The sequence below is a fragment of the Chroicocephalus ridibundus genome, chromosome 5 (genome assembly GCF_963924245.1).
Source record: "Chroicocephalus ridibundus chromosome 5, bChrRid1.1, whole genome shotgun sequence".
Lineage (NCBI taxonomy): Eukaryota > Metazoa > Chordata > Aves > Charadriiformes > Laridae > Chroicocephalus > Chroicocephalus ridibundus.
The window spans coordinates 19,903,507-19,920,891 of NC_086288.1; the positions used below are offsets into that span (position 1 = coordinate 19,903,507).

Sequence of the window (17,385 nt, forward strand, 5' to 3'; positions counted from 1 at the left end):
ATATATATATATACATACACACACACACACGCACGCACGCGCAGCAATTCACCCTCAATACAGAAGACAAACAAACAAAAGATCTTTGGAGAGATTATTTTTTTATAATGTTGTATCACAGATGTGATTTTTGTCTTTTTCGAGGACTATAAAAGGCAGATACTTCTAATTCATAGAAGCCTCAGAGTGTGGATTCAGTGCTGAAGTCAAACACATCAGTCTTCTCCCCTCGCTTATTAGTGCATCTTTTCCCACTGGAGACTCCATTCTGCCAGAGGTTTGGCATCCTCATTCCTCCCTGGGGCTCTAAGACATTGTGCCTCTCCCACACCCAGGCCACTGCTGTGTGCCAGCACGTGAAGAGCTGCTGTGAGAGGGAGGACTGGCTCATAACTCCTCACGGGACAAGGACCATTTAACAGATTTAAGACCAATGTTCCATGTTCAGGAAACCTAACAGTTATTTTTTAAGGATGTTCTCACTGAGAATTGCAGTTTATTTACACTCTACGATGATGAGTAAAGCGGGGTGAAAAAAAGAAAAAACCCAACCCTGTATAATAACAGCTGAAATAGAAATCCCACAGAAATGACCCAGAGCTGCCAGCACAGGGTAGCTGGCAGCTGAACAGATGGGCAGCAGTTTGACCAGCACGCAACAATTTATGTGCTGCCCGGAGACCTGATGACAGGAGCCCTGCTGGCACCCATGGCACTACCGTACGCATTCACGTCCCGAAGAAGACACCACGACATCTTCAGCTCCTGCCCTGCTTCGCAGATTGCGTCTTGCTCAACCCTTTTCCCAGGGCCCTCCAGAAAAATGAGATAAAGCAAAAGCCTGACCCCGAATCCTAACCAGCTCTTCTCTGAACAGCGAGGAGAGCTCATGAGCAAGTTCAGAGCCTGCTGCACCTCATGTGTAACAAGCAAGAAGTTGCACAGGTTGGAGCAACTTTCAGAAATACCTTTCGGCTGCCACAGACCACACACGGGCTGATACATGGCTTCAAATATTGAAAGGGAACACAAAAAAACCCTCTCAGTTGGGATGCAGTTTTCCTGGCTCAACAAAAGTGGACAACATTGCCGTATTGCTATGATAGGAAATATTGGACCCAAAGAAAACCTGAACCTCGGCAACACTGAGCAGGAGAGGAGAAAAACCCAGCAGGAATTCCAGGAACCCCGGACCTTGACAAAACATCGCAAAACAGCAGTGATCACACAAGTCCTCGTTTTAGGAACACAAAGTTTATGGAAACACATTCAGAAATGCTGATGATGGCCCAGGAACACTGTTGGTTTCAGGCAGTGACAGGGGTTACTAAAAGTGCAATTAATATATGGAAAGCACAGGCTGCCAATGGGCTATCTTAGTGTTTGGAGAGTAGCATAGGGCTGAGAAAATGCAATCAACTTTAATGCAGCTGTTTTGCCAAAAATAATATCTGTTTTTGAAAAGCCAAGCCAAAGCAAGAAGGCAAGTTAATCTATAATCTATAAAAATCTCAAAATAAATTAAACACAGTTGCAAAATTAGGTTTGGCCAATAAAGGCTCAATAAATAAACAAACAAAACCAAGAAAATATTATTGGAAAACCCAAAAACATTTTTGGCCCTTTTAGCCAAGGCAGGCTGCTGCCCTAGGGCAGAAAGCTGAGTGGGGCCATCAAAGCCTGCTGCAGCCCCATGGCCTCCTGGCTCCCCCTTCCCCCTCCTTGCTTTTGCCTCAAGTGAGAAACATACCTTTTGGGGTGTGAGAGGGAAGGAAACGGTGGGACAGAGGACACGAGTGACCCAGGAAAACCATCACCCCCCCAGGCCAGCAGACAGGCCAGCTCGTGTCCAACTACACCTTGCATCCCACCGAAACCAGAACAAGATTCACAGTTGCTTAATCCACATATGTATGGCCACAACCACAAGCTACCTTCCCAGGCTCTTACCCTCCACGCATCTTTCAACCAGCCTGGGGCTGACCTGGTTTCATGCCACTTGAAACACTCATAGCAGTGAACCGAGTCCCAGCCCCACCTTGCCTGAGCAAACGCACCACCAAGTTCCTTCTGTCTAGCCTGTAGCTAAAAATCCCGCCAGATGCTCATCTGGGGACATTTCACATTCGATTTTTTTTTGCCTAACTAGATATTTTTTCTTTTTATTCTTACTTCAATACTGATTTTGCCATTGGGATTTTAAGCATGCAGTGAAAAAGTGCGCTGATCCCCTAAAAAGTGTACTTTTCTATACACAACATCTGTAACAGCAACAGAGCTAGTGGGTATTAAAACAGGTTTCAGCATCCTCTACAATTTACATACTACATTAGAAAACCACAGCCATTATTAGCAAATATCTTAGGCACAGTGCCTGTTGCAGAAAGGACCTGAATGATACACATGAATTTCATCACAATAGTGCAGAGAGAGGTGCAAAAATCATTCTTCCAAGGAACAGTTACGTTGCCTGACATAAAACAAAAAGCGGGAAAAGGCCCAAACAAGAAGAATAAAGCCATTGCAAAGAGATCACCTTGCAGGACCAACAAGAAGCAGAACTACCACGGGGCATGAAATCCTGAGGGATTCTCTGAGGGGAATCCTCCTTGCAGCACTTCAGAAACGTATCCGTGAACTAGACCTGAGCAGACCCTCCTCCCAGCTCCCAGCCCTGCAACACCGTTGTGGCAAACGCAGAGCAGTACGCTTTAGCCACCCTTTCTGTGCCTTGTTTCCTTATTTAACTTGTTTGAGTGCATGAAACCAAACCCGGGATATTCCTGTCAGCGAGCGCTCAGAGCCAGGCTCTGGTGGCCATCAGCAGCCGACTCCAGCACAGTCTTCCCTGAATCCATATCAGGTGGACAGAAGGCAGATGTCTTGAGTGGTGACCCTTCTGCCACTCTGAGCATCGAGATTTGCACCCGTTCCTGCTCCTAAATGAAAGGGCAAGGGGTGATAAACAGGGGAGCAATTGAAACACAGACTTATTGTACAGAAAGTCATACTTAAACCTTATTCAGAAAGGAAACACTAAGACCATTCAGAGAGGATAGGCAAATTACAATTTCTTTACAAGAAGGTGAGAACACGAGGACTCTTGCAACAACTCATAACACACAGGCTACTTCATTTATTGTTTATTTCCCCATATGAATGAATCAACCATCTCGGAAACTCCATCACACATAGGGCAGAAAAAGTGATTTACAAGAGGGACATACAGCCCCAAAATAAGTTTAAGATGTATAGATTTATAATAGGAACTAAGAGGGGGAGGAGAGGACAAAACCAAAATCAAGGACATTGCAGTCACACTTTGACTTTCAGTTACAGAAGAGATCTCTATCTCCACAGAAGTGGGGCTTTCAACTATTAAATAAATGGCATCTTAAAAATAAAACATTTGACAATTTCAACACATGTATTATTTCTTCTAAGTAAATATTGCATGGAAATGATGATGCTTTGCCACCATAGCTGCCTCCTCTCCTCCTGGGACTCAACCATCACCTCTCTTTTTCCTTGGATTCATCGTTTTCTCTCCTAATGGCAAATGCTATTTCCTCCACTGTTATGTTTTGGATTGGGTTTGTTTGGTTTTTTATTTGTTTTTTTGGTTGTTTTTTTTAAAGGCCTAAACAGGCCCAAATGAGATCAACGAGCATCTTTCCTAACCCTTCGCAGGCCTCTGACCTAGCTCAAGGTTGAAATACGATGGCTTTTTAAAAATTACTTATTAAACAGTCTTCTCCATGACCTGAAACAAAACATAGCTTCCTGCTATGATGCTTGGTACTGATGCTTTCACAGTTCGCCTTTGAAATGAGCGCTGCCAAATAGCCCCCCACGTGCCTGCGACACGAACTGCCCGTGATTTTGTTTCCTCCAAAGCCATGGGGTGTTTGCCCTGGGAGTGGGAGCAGCCCTCGCAGGAGCAGCCCTTGCAGGACCGCCTCTGCACAGCAGCAGAGCACATGCTCCCTCTTCCCAACTGTAAACAAGCAAATGCCAGTAGTTCATCTGCCTTCACCGTGTGTCTTCTCACCGACTTTGCTCGCCCAATGCCCTTCCATGAACTTTCCTAGGAGCAGGGCAACAGATTATCACTATCTCGGAGCGAACTGCCCAAAAGCTGGATGCGGGACAGGGGCAGTGACATGCCCTGCCTTGCGCATTGCAGCAGGAGGTCCCCCTGGGGCGGGTGAGCTGTGAGCAAGTGGCTCTTTGATGGGAAGGTGGCCTAGCAGCAGGGAGGGATATGGGTGTACGCAAATGAAAGTTCGGGGGGGACCCGTGTCCCTGCTTCACCTTACTTTCCCTCAACACTCTGCTATGGTTCTTGCAGACTCCCACAGCGATTTTCAAGTTCAATAAAGCTTCCTTCTTCCTTCCTTCTCCTCAGCTGGTGATCTTAAAAAGAGCTTTGTTTGAAGACAAAGTCAGAAGAAGGCATCCACTTGCTAGTCTGGAATTGAGCTCCAAAGTGCACATCAAGCCTTCAGGCCGGTTGGCTATCCCTGTGCTTCCTGAGAACAAAGCAGTTAATGCTGAGCCTCTCTCTGTCCCTATCTTACTCAGAGCAGTCGCTCCCCCAGGGAGGAGGGGGGCAAGTAATGTTCGATAGGTAAAACAGGGAGGTGGGGACATGGACCTTCCTTCCACTGGTTAGGACAGCTTATCCCTGAAACGCACTAAGGCTTTCAATAAAGTGAACATAAAAGGTTCCTTGACGGTGTGGGAAGACCCAGCCAGGGTCCCAGTGGTCCTGCACTGCCAGGGGAGGGGCAGAGGAGAGCTCCCTTGTGCTTGGGACTAGGGTTCCTGCCAGCTCCTCCCAGAGGCAAAATGACTACAGGCTTCACCGTGGCAGGGGCCATTTCTACAGAAACTACTTTTGGAAATGCAGACCTTTTGCTGATATTTATTTACTGCCCATTTTCATGAGCCTCAAAACCACGAGCAGGTATTTTACAAAGCGGGCACCGCTGCACGTGTGCAGACCTGTTCCTCCATCCTGAAAGTATGTGGAAAAGGGAGGTACTTCTTTCCCGTAAGCACAATTATTTTGGGATACCATCCTTCTCTTCACCACTCAATCAGGCCTGTCAGAGATAGGGTGAGGGATGCGAGAGGGGACCAGAGAGCTAAGGCACACTATTAGATACGAGGATGGCAGGATGCTGCTGTCACACAACAGGAAATCTTTGGGTAGAGAAGGGTGCCATCTTATTGACTACACAAATGCTGAGGATGCTGCATTCACTGTTACTGTCACCTGCAAAATCACAATTTCAGAAATGCAGCTCCCAACAAGGAAAAAGTGTTTGCAAACAGCTAATTATTCCCTTTCGTGTTCCCTTGACAGATTTCTAAGTCGCTGGGCCCATCCTGTAGTTTGGTTGAGAAGGGTCACATGAAGGATGCCCTGCTTTGATACCGAATCCTGCTCTTAGATATTCACCAAGACCAGCTACAGTTGCAGGCAAATATCCAAATGCAAAATTTGTCTTATGTTCCACATTCAGACACTTAGTCTCTCCTTAAACAGAAGCGATTCCTCCCCATGTAAGCTCTCAGACTCAGAACAACGTCCAAGCAATCACAGTGACCCAGCAGAGCTGTCCACCCCAACCCATCGAAGTGACAAAAAGCAACCGGACAAGGAGTTCTCAGTGTGAGCGACGTCCCTCCACCACAAAAGAAGGGCAGAGCTGTTTCCAACCACACCTGGTCATTTTGCCACCCCAGCTGTGTTTGGCTTACAAGGCTTAAACCAAGCAACACCGTAAGTAACAGTTCAGGTGCTAAGGGCATGTGTGCAAACAGGTGCATGGCAAAGAGCATCAAAGCAGCAATGACGTAAAAAGTGAACTTGCAGCACTGAAGGCAGCGGCTTCCCCCCTGATTCTCAGGACAAGCAGCTGGTGGAAAAATGCAAGAGGGTGAGGTTGGAAAGCAGGCAGGGCAGACCACTTTGCTGTTTTTACTCTAACATAATGCTGATTGGTGCTGATAAGGTTGCTACTTGCTGTCTGAGGAACAGAGACACTAAAGATTGCATCTGTGCTTGCAAAAACACTTTGACATGTCTTCTGGGCAAACAGCTGTTGCAGACTGTGGGATGTTGCATAATAACCTCTGGAGGCAGATTTCCTTCTTGTCGGCACTTCTTCATGTGTGATTATTGTCCTGCTGGTTATTCGTAATAGAAATGTTTATTGACCATCAATACATTGAGCCATTCAGACAATTCATTGCACTTCGTCGTTTTAAAGGAAGGTGCCATCAATGCTGAGGCTTTCCTCCGTCTCTTCTTTTTCAAGGCAGCAAAGTGCTACCCTAAAAACACAGTTCAAAGTTTTTCCAGTGTAACCAGATCCCTTCCACCTTGATTTATTTTCCCTTGCAGATGCTTTGTATCCAACGAATCAACAGGTCAGACTGTTTCTGAGGCTTCAAAAGTGCAAAAAAGTTCAAGGTACTTAACCACCTTGAGCACCACTTAAGGCGTATTTGTTTCCAGTCTCAGCCACTGTAAACCCTGTCTAGTGTAGTGTACCAGTTCGGTCATGCTACTGTTCAGTGCCAGAGCACACGTCGCTGTGCCGAGTTCAGCAAAAAACTCTGGAAAAAGGGCAGGGAGAGAAAAAACATTTGGTTGGTTTCACACAACAGGCACGTCTGACAGGTGAGGGGGCAGCAAGGAGCGACAACAGCAGCACACTGTCAGTCAACAAGTCCCATTAAACACATTGTTAATGCAGAGAGCTCAGCAACATGAGAAGGCTGGGAAGCGTAACAAGCACATGAGGCAGGGCATGGGAGAGTAAAATGCACTCACACACGCATACACACACTTGAACTGCCGCCCCAACTGATGCCTTTAAAAGGACATCAAGACTCCATGATAGATAGGCAAAAGTTTGGGTGTTCACACACGTGCCACATGCTTCCCTCACATTTTAAACACACCAAATTGGAGCGCCTTTCAGAGCAATGCCTGGAATACACACAGCTGTTATTGGACTGCTCCTCTTCCTTCATCCACCTTCAAACTTTGGAGACATAATGATTTCTCAACTGAACAGGTTAGAAAATTTGTAGAGCTTGCCAGGCTATACAGCTCTGAATCAGATTGCTTATAGCTGGGCATATCAGGCAGATTTAACAGAGTCCTCCTATCCTGCCACCAACTTCAGGCACCACGCTCCTCTTCCCGCACAGGCAGGAGATGGCTTTTGCAGCACATCTGAATCTGCCAGAAGGTGCCAGCAGGCTACACACCCTGCTCTGTGCTGGCAGTCACCTGTGCAGGTGACAGTGAGTTATGGGAAATTATCACACCTTTCTTACCAGTCACCTTTCCAAGACAGCCCCCCATGACCTGCCTTCCCGTGACATGGGCTCATCCCAGTCCCTCCAGCCTCGATCGTGTTGCCAGGTACCTTTTCAGAAACTGGCCACTCTCAGCTCTCCTTTTTCACACACAAAGATTGAACCTGGAGGCTGAAAGTTTCTGTTTGGCTGTGCAAGGAACTCTTCAGAAGCACAGAGCACAACGTTTTCATTCTAATACTTCCCAATTCAGAAGCAGAGAACACATTTCCCCTGATTTTCCTGCTTTTGTTTACAAAAATCGGTGTTCAGTACAATGATGGGTATCCAGATACAACTGGGTACCCATGGTGAACAGAAGAGCTGTAAGCAGAGACCAGGAGTCCCAAACCCCTGCTTAAGCAAACAGAAGATAATCTGATCTGTGACTACAGCACCGTGTGAAAGAAGAGTGACTTTACATGCACGCATCCAACCTCTGCTTGTCCTCGCTGTGGGAGATCACAGGCCAGAAGACAACGTGTTATAGCCTCATGATCCACGGTGCTGCTCTGTATTACAGCGAGAAGCTGGGTCCTGCACTGAAGGCACCTAGTTTTCGACTCGCCAGAAAGCATTTCAGCTCTGCACAAGTGACTTGGACATCAGTTACAACTAACTGCTTTCCAATAACTTATGACTTCCCTGTTTAAGGGAACTTGATAGCTGGAGGCCACTGCTCTTTCTTCTTCTTCTTCTCCAACCCTATGAATTGCATAAAAGAATCAAGGATGTGGTCTTTTTATTAGTTTTATGTACTCACTCTCTGTACCTCTTAGCATCTGTACATTACACCAAATATCAACAAGTGTCAGAGCTGGAACTCCTCCACCTTCCTGAACAGTGACAACTGCCAAGCCTACGTGAGTATTTACTATTCTCCTGCACAGATCCACTCCCTTGAGAGCATTTACTACCCCAGTCGTCATTCCCCTACATTAAAACAGCAACACAGAGCAGGTTTTGAATTTACTCTTGACTGATGCAAGATTGTGCTCAGGCTGTCTCCCCACAGGTTTTCCTCCACGACTCATTCCTCTGGCTTACCAGCAGCATCCACCACTCCTTCTATGTGACAGTCTTTTATCAGCCTTTTGAGGATATAATCCAAAATACTACACACGAATTGCTGCTGTGAGCACAGACTTGCTCAGAGGACAGCCAACAACTGGGGTTCCTTCATTCAAAGGTGACTTGCAAAGCCTTTCTGAATTTCAGCAACTGCCTCAGTAGCACGAGTCTTTTTACAGCCTTCCAACAATTCAGCCAGGCACATTGTGCTTATTTTCTTGTGCAAGTTTGCCAATAGATTGTGGCAATACATCCCTTCACCCACAGCAGCTCACAAAAAAATTGTGTTTTATGAAAAATGACACTGCAAATGCCACATGGGATAGCACATTACAGACTGAACTGCACCCACTCTAGGGCTTTTGCTTACTCACCACTGCTTGTACCACAGGACAATACAACATTTTTAACAACAAAACTGTAAAATAAAGAGAGTAGCAGCAATTTTGGGAAATGCTACGGGCAAATATACTGGTCATGTGCACAGCAAAGACTTCAATTCAAGTGCTGCTCGGATTCAGTTATGGAGAGAAGCCAGTTTCACTGGTTTCAAGACAAAAATACCTGGAAGTTTGACGAACTGAAACACAACGCTACAGGCCAAAAAGCTGTTTTTAAAGAAAGTGAACCAACACAGAATAGCTAAGCACCTCAAAGGAAAATTCAAACAGCTAAAACCCCCTTACGCTCCTTGTTGTTACCACGAAGAGAGCTGGCTGGTTTCCTGCACTTGATACCCTCAGCCCTTACCTCTTAGACATTTGAGGATGCCAAGATAATCTTTTAATTGGAACACTCATCAATGTATCACCATCAAGTATCTCTGCCAATAATCTGCCAATATGCCATAGCTGTCTATTTCAACATATTTAATGCTTTGATCTTTAGGTATGGTGTTTGCTACGCTGAGTGTCAGGATTTAAGCAAGTACACACACATAACCACAACACATAAGACAGAAAAGCCAGAGGACCAAAACTTACCCTTATTCTTCCCAGCCAGTGCATCAGCCTGTTCCCAAATATCACACGCATAGAGGATATAGGAAGTGATGTTGACGTAGGAAGAGGTGATGCTTGGGATATTATAGGGAACAGTGACTGAAGAGCCAACATTGTTGCCGCTGCAGTTGCTAGCATTCGATCCCAGCTGAGAACTCACAGAACCAGCAGGAGAGGGCATTGGAGAAAGAGGAGAAGGCATGCCTGTGCTTCTGCAGGAGAAAGAAACACCATCATAACAAGACTTTTAACTTCAGAGTTAAAAGTCTTGCCGCAAGACCATCTTATGACAGTATCATCCTGTATCGTCCAGGCCTGCAGTACAGAGTGGAGCATTGAAAACTGAGATGTGTTCAGATTGGTTTTGTGCAAGGCCAAGGTTTTTGAAGTGATTTGACAAAATAAAATGTAGGACCAGACACCAGAAAGGGCCACCCATTCAGCTTCCAAAATCTACACCTACTTGTGAAAGCCTTCACCAGATTATTTAAGTGTTTTTTGCTAATGGAGGCTTGGAGCTTTCTGACAGCTAGTCAAAGCAGCCAGGTCAGCCTACACACACTTATTTATAGACCTCGGGAAGCTAAACAGAGTCAGCTGCCCGCCTTCCAGACACAGGCTGGCTTCATCGCACCGCTTCAGCCAACCTGATTTTAGTCACTGGTATAAGAGGGCTTCCACCACTGCTCTTGGGAGACCATTTACTTCCCAAAAAACTATACTGTGCAAGGCAGCAGAAAAATAACTGGAATTTCAGCATCACTGTTAAAGACCAAACAACCCTCTCTCAACTGCACAGTTTAAAAGGGACAGACGTGGAGCCAGGTAGCTATCTGCCAAATGCAATTACCACAGCACGCAGAAAAACTCTTTCTTACTCAGTGTCATAAAAACACAGGCCCAGTCTGCTGGGTACCGGGCCAAACGCTGTTATGCAACAGCTTGCCCTTTGCTTTTGCTGCCACACAGGCAGCAACACTACTGCAGATAACTAGAAAGGACAAAATGCTCAATAACTCACAAATTAGAAAATGAGTTTCTTTTTCTTAATTGGTGACTGAGCTAAAGAGAAAAAGACTGAAGTATCACCTCAAAGTTATGCTACCCCAGGGTGAAGGCGTAAGCCTACTGGACAGGAGCCGAGGAGATGGGGATGGTATCCCATTAAGTCTGAAGGGTTCTCTAACAGAACAAAGATGACAACAGGGACTCTGAAAACAGCATAGTGACGATATCTTCCTTGCTCCTCTGACCCGCTTCTCAGGTGGAGAACTACTTTGCTTGATACATGATAACTCTGGACCTCGTAACAAACAAAAAAAAGCCCTTTCCAATGAGAAAAGACAGGAAAGAGTGCAGAAACATACTCATGCCCCCTAACAGTATGATTTCAGGTGGCAAGAAATAGTGAGTGGTGAGGCACTCTCAAATGCAGTTTGCAACTCAAAGACTCCGGCTTCTCTTTTCACTCACACCCTTAGAGACACATTACAACATATGTATTTCTAAATCTTACCTTGCAACACACGGAGAAGGTGCTTGTGTTACTCTGGAAGAACTCTGCAGCGAGGAACAGAACTCTTGTTAGGTTTGGGGTATGCAGCCAACATCAGTAACTACCACAGCCATCCAGCTGGCAACTTAGTATTATCCGTGCCCTACCTTAAAGTGGTCATTCAGAATCCTGGAATACTTGACTGCAGTATCTTTTTTGTAACGAAACATTGCCATGTGCAGAATGGACTGGCAGCGCATGCTGTGAACAGAAACACACCCAAGCGTCAGCGGTCACACTCGCTGCTGCCTGCTCAGCAGTCGCCAGCCTTGGGGGATAGAGGCAGGCACACATCAGCTGTACTGCAAAGTCGAGAGAGCTCAGAACTTCTCCTCCTTCTGCTCATCTTAAAAAAGAACTCAGTGAAAAAGTCACAAGGTGAAAAGAACAACCAAGGAAGGGCCACGTCTGGTGTTTTATACAAACAGGCGCCCAGCCTGTCATAGGTGCCAAAGGCTGAGTAAGCCCCTGTCCAGAAGTGCCTCAGCTATGTTCAACCACAGCTTCAGTTACACGGCTCAAACACAGGCGGCCAAATTGCACCCTTTCACCTTAGGTGAAAACCCTTATGTGCTCTCAAGTTACCAGCAGATCAAATTTTAAAGCCTGTGCCTTCCACGGGTAGTCCCTTGTGATAATCCAGCTCACTTTAGAGATGTTCCAGTTCATTCTGAGTTTTATATTGTGGGGTTTTTTATGTTGTAGAACTCCGATTCCCAGTTAACTCTTTCCTTTGCCCCTGAAAGTAATGGGTCTTTCACTCTATCAAGTCTAAAAACACAATAGGAAGTCACAGAAAAACAGTTACACACCATAACACGGCAAAGATTTTTTCACGTGAAGATGCTGATGAGTCCGTAAAGGATTTCAATGTCATGATGAATCTAAGGAAACAAAATAACCAGAGTCTTGTCAGCCATCGGTGCTCTCAAGTCCCACTGTTTATGAAAAAATAGTGCATGCTGTTATCTCAAACATCGGTCCGAAAGTCAGGAAACCTGCCCTGACTTCTTAGTCCTGGCACTGAGTGCTTTGCATGATCTTGAGCAGAGGACTGTCTCTCAAAATGCCTTGTTTTCCACGCAGCAGCAACAGATGTGGCCCCTTATGTGACTCACTCTCCTCTTACACTGATTACACTCTAACCTACAGGCCTGGGGCCCAGAACAGGTGCCCTGGCTACTAAAGGTGAAATATTCATTCAAGTCTTTCCAGACAAGACAGACATCTTAGTGGAAATGTTTCTTTTGGCTAAAAACAAACAAGCAAATCTCCTTTTTGAAAACTAAGCGACAACAGCATCTTGGAAATACAGTCCATCAAGACCACAAAGCAAACAATGTAATTTATAAAGTCTGCAGTCTACCACAAAAAATCCTGACAGCTGTTTCAGCTCTAAGGCAAGACGTCAAATCAGCTCTCAGAAACACATAATCTGGGATTTCAATATGAAGAAACTGATACCCATCTCTCTTCTATCCGATGTTATGCTGCCTGTATATGTCATACTATCTACATACATCTACTATGGCTGTGAAACTAAACAGGGAAGGTTGCTAAAAGAAACTCCAATAAAGTGTACTGGTAGAAAGACACGTGGGATAAATCAGTAAAATCTGCCTTCAATCAAGCCACAAGACCTTTGGGGCACAAACTGTTCTTCCACGCGCTATACTGTTGCTTTGGTTTCTTTAACTGAAATACTACTGAGCTCACATGCAAAAGCAACATCAGACCTGGATAAAGTACAAACTCCTTCATGTCCTTGATTGTCATAACCAGCATCCTCTAGTGTACCCCAGCTGCAAGGCTCAGCTGCTGAGGAGGACACGATGCCTACTTCTTCTGAGAAGCAATGCTGAAATATTTCAAAGGATTTGTCTCTGGTGCCTCTCGATGGTCTGTCTTGTGCTTGTACAGCAACCCGAACTTCGCTCCATGGCGGGAATACAGAGCTGCCACGGTTGCAAACAAGCAACGCAATTAACCCTTCCCCTCCACACATACTGCTGAACCATCACACTTTGAAAGTTGCTTACTTGATGAGATCTATGGTGTCGCTGAATATGCTGTAGGCTGGTTTTGGTGCTGGTACATCTGATTCCAAGGCAATCCCATATTCAATGAAGGAAAGGGTGGCATCTAGGTACTGAAAGGCCTTTTCAGTCTTGTCGGTCTATTGGGAAGAAAGTTCTTGTTTTTAGACTAAGACAAAAATGACTTCTCTCAAGTGTACCCGAATTCCTTTTTTCTCCCTAGTTAGGCAAGATTTGAAGAAAAAGATGCAACTCAGGCCCTCTGGGTGATAATTAAAGGATGTTCAGCAGAGCCCTTAATGTGGTCCCAGTCATCAGCTTTGTGTGCTCTGGCTGTTTGTGTATCTTTCTCTTGCTCAGTGTTTTCCTCAGGTAATTTATTCTCTTCACATTTTTTGGATATTTTTGTCTGGTCTTGGAGGCCTGCCTCATAAGAGGCAGATGAGGCTTCCCACTGCAGTATTCCCACACTTAATTTTCACAAGTAAAAGGCAAGTAGCAAATGTACATTATCTGACTGAGCCATAATTAGAAAAAAAAATATGTTCGTTTACGCACACTGTTAAACTGCACACAGTGGAGAAAGCCAGTTACGTTCTGCAAAGGGCACTTCCAAGTCTTGTTCACCAGCAACACAATTACCATCAGGATCCTGACGTTCCAGAGCAAACTGTCTTAAAACTAACTGTCCCATATATCTTCCAAAGACTTTGTGACAACTCTGTAAAGCAAACAGGCCTGCTAACCTCAGACAACGTCAGTTCTGAATCCTGTTCTCTAGGCATGTTCTCTAGATGCCTTTATAACAAAGGGAAATGTCTGAATATTTGTCAAATAAAGACTGCCTCCCCAAATATGACTTGAACGTACTCCAAGTCTGGAATGTTATGTATGTAATGTTAGCCAGCAAATCTTACTCACATGCACACAGGTATCAGGTCCGAGTGCAAGACCTGGTTAACATTTCTAGCACAGAGCCAAGACTCACCATCGCATCAGCTTTGTGCTTCAGCCTCTTGGCTTCTTCTATGTAGTATTCCATTGGATGGTGTCTGAATTGGGGACAGACAGGAAAAACAGAAAACAGAAAAAAGGGCAGGATAATTATCAATTTTACCTTCATATTTAGAGGATGCTATGAGTTCAACCATCCTGTTTTGGTAAGCCTATTACAGCCTTATCCAACACACATTACAATTATGACAGTCACTAAATTGATGTTGTCTGCCTGTTCAGAAATACACAGTAGCTGAATGCACAGATGAAATGATTTCAAAAAAAAAAAAAATGTATGTTACAGTAACATGGAAAACTTACATTTCAAAATAAAAAAACCACTGCAAGTTAGGCTACTATGCGGCAAAGTTTACTTCTTCGCTCCCCTGGGAAGACAGCAATCATGTGATCTCCTACCATTCCTCAAGTACAATACCACAAATACATTTTGATTGAAACATCCAATAAACTTTGCAGTACCACACCCTCATCTCAGACCAAAAGGGCTTGCATTCAAGTTATTTGCTTACAAGAGATATGGTCACCAAGACTTTTACAGGTCTTGGTCTCAATCAAGACACACACTTCTGTGCACTGGGATAATCTAGTCACTGTGCAAATGGCAACAGCCACCTGTGCACTAACAAAACGAGCAAGTAAAGAGTCATGCCCCCTCATGTCAGTTGCCTGCCCAGCACCTTGTCACAGAGGAGTCTGCCACTTGTCAAGAATCAGACAAATCAAAACCCGCCACTTGTAGGCAGGCACGAGACACCTTCTCTCAGAGTTAAAAAGTACTTAATTTCCAGAGTAGCTCCCCCTCAAACCAAGAACTGTTGTAATGAGACCTTTACTTTGTGGTGGGTGGGCTAAGTCCCAGGTACAAGAAGGCAGTATGAGGCAGGTCTCAGACATCTCTTCCTCTCCCTTTGCACCCAAAAGAAGGGCTCATGAAGAAGCAGAAGCCAGGCTGGCTGCAGGGCCAGCCTTGCCTGGTGTCTTCAGAAAGTACAGACAAGGGCTGTAAAACAAAAACTTACTTTTCAAAGTTGAGCTGAGGTCTACTTGACTTGGAGGTACCATTTGGCAAAGAAGGCACTGGGAAAGGATTTGTGACATCCCCTACAGATCCCTGAAAAAACACACAGAGCAGAGATAAAGCTGGTTAGAGAGATACCTCTGAACCAATTCCAAAGCCTGGGTTTCCTCAATTTCAAGAGGAAACCTTTCTTCGTCCCAGGCATAGTTTATTCTCCAGGCTCTCCCCCTCTTCTTACCTCTTTCTCCAGCACCCCCTCCAATAATGGAAATGGAAACTTGGCTTCTTACCTGGCTGCTGGGAAGGCTTAATACCATTCAAACTTTTCCCAAGCATGGAGAAATTCAGTAGCAGGTTTCCTTGCTCAATGGCTAAGACAGCAGTAAGGCTGCAAGCAGCACATTTTTCATGGCCACTGGCCAAGACAGGAATGGGTAATATCCATTCACACTTATTTCCAGCTTAACCACACAGCAATTGCTGATTCTCCATTACTAACTACGCTATCAGGAAAAAGCAAGTGGTCAGAAGCCACCTAATACAGCAGGCAGAGTCTGGCTTAACACACACGACAACATCCTAGACCACACACACCCAGCCACCAGTAAACGGCAATAGAACTGAATTTTATAACTCCGAAATGCAAAGATCCAGCTGCAAGGACCATTAACAATTTTGTAAGCAAGCTAGAAAACCTTATACCCAGGTTGCAGTTAAAACCACAGGTTGCTTGTTTCCTATTTTTAAGCAATCCACTCTTTCTTTTTGTAAACACGCTTATTTTTACACCAATATATATATAGTTGCAGTTGCCTACAGTCAGAAACGGTTACTATCATAAACATGATTCTCTTGCCTTTGGTTTTTACATGGTTACGTCTTCTCACTCTGTTTCACTGGTGAAATGAAAACAGATGATGGGAAGTCAGCAGAGAAGTTACAACGCAGGCTTTGGGCTAGCAACATATGGTCAGAGACAGCCATGAAAGGGGCAAAAATGCTTCGAAGAGCTTTCTCTGGTGGCTGGTTTAGCTTCCTTTTTAATATCCTCCAAGGATGTTTCTAAAGAGAATCACACTGCACCCACGGGTTGCAGGAAGCATCCTGCCAGTGATAATGGATACCTACTTTGATGCCCTTCGACAGTTCAGCGTGATTTCTCTCCCCCTTCTTGTGCTTGGGGAACAAAGGATCCTTGTGGTTGCTCCTGTTCCTGGCATTGTTATCCATGGTAGGCAGCTCACCGGCCTCACTTCTAGGTCTCTTTTGGGCCACCCTGGTTGACTTTGGTGCAGGATGTGCAGAAGACACAGGTGTCAGAGGCAGGGGGAGCAGGAGATCTTTCTTCTGAATTTCAGACGAAGTTTTTGATGCTCTGGAGATGGGAAGCAAATTCAGCAATTAGTAGGAATATGGTGTACACATAATGTAGGGATTTTCTAAAAACTTAGTTACTTCATGTACCAATTCTGTTTAAATTTCTCTGGAAGCGTAGAGGGCACTTGTTAACATAAAGAATCTAACAAAAACAAAATGAAACTTCAGGGACTTCATGCATTAGATACCACATCTTCAGCTGCCAACAACATACAAGAAAGGTGCTTTTCAAGTAGGAAAAAGCCTCAGGACTTGTCCTTGGAATAAAGACTTGCAATCAGAATATCAGAATGTTGCAAAAGAAGCATCCCTTCAACACAGCCCCTTTTCACTGAAAGGGGAGAGATGTAACTACAGGGACTAAAATCCTGGGGACAAACCACCCAACAAGGCAAAGGAACTGCAGCACTGCCTCTCTCTCCCCCGTATGGTAGAAGATACCTTCTATGGTCAAAGATACTCACGCTGACACTTGATCCTGTATGTGCTTTGACAGAATTAAACCGAGTTGTTCCTTTAAGATTTACCAGTGCAACTAGGTAACACTTAGAAAGTTGAGAGGATTCAAATGAGAGAGACCTAAAATGCTGTGCTTTGTAATGGCAAAGATTATCCCATTTAATGATACGGTGGCATAGCAGATTTCTGATCATCTGGAGTTAGGATTACAAGGGAACTCCGGCAGCTCTAAGCAGCACCAAATAACTCTATCCCTTGTTTCACTACCACTCGTTTACATTGTTTTTATTCAGCTTCTCAAATTTTCCCGGAAAACACTGAACAGTGAATCCCAACTCATGGACTGCAACATCAGAAGAGGAGGAAATTAAGTGAAACCCACTGAGAAGACTGAAGCGTGACATTGCACATCTTGCTTCATTCTGCTGTGCGTGGGACAGGCCTCTCCCCTCTTCCACAACCCACTTTTCC

The 17,385-nt window shown here is 44.9% G+C and overlaps 1 protein-coding gene across 3 annotated transcripts in view; it reads right to left on the reverse strand.

Annotated features, from left to right (window-relative positions):
- Positions 1-47: 47 nt before the first annotated feature.
- The window catches only part of AFF1 (ALF transcription elongation factor 1), a 118,032-nt gene continuing 100,694 nt past the window's right edge, over positions 48-17,385 (reverse strand). For all 3 annotated transcript variants that reach the window (XM_063336063.1, XM_063336062.1, XM_063336061.1), the window contains 9 exons: positions 16,207-16,453; positions 15,080-15,171; positions 14,032-14,095; positions 13,047-13,183; positions 11,820-11,891; positions 11,115-11,208; positions 10,969-11,012; positions 9,435-9,664; positions 48-6,630 (listed from right to left, as the gene is read on the reverse strand). In XM_063336063.1, the coding sequence (XP_063192133.1) occupies positions 6,509-6,630; positions 9,435-9,664; positions 10,969-11,012; positions 11,115-11,208; positions 11,820-11,891; positions 13,047-13,183; positions 14,032-14,095; positions 15,080-15,171; positions 16,207-16,453 (1,102 nt within the window). In that variant the 3' untranslated portion in view covers positions 48-6,508. The remainder of the gene's footprint in view (positions 6,631-9,434; positions 9,665-10,968; positions 11,013-11,114; positions 11,209-11,819; positions 11,892-13,046; positions 13,184-14,031; positions 14,096-15,079; positions 15,172-16,206; positions 16,454-17,385) is intronic.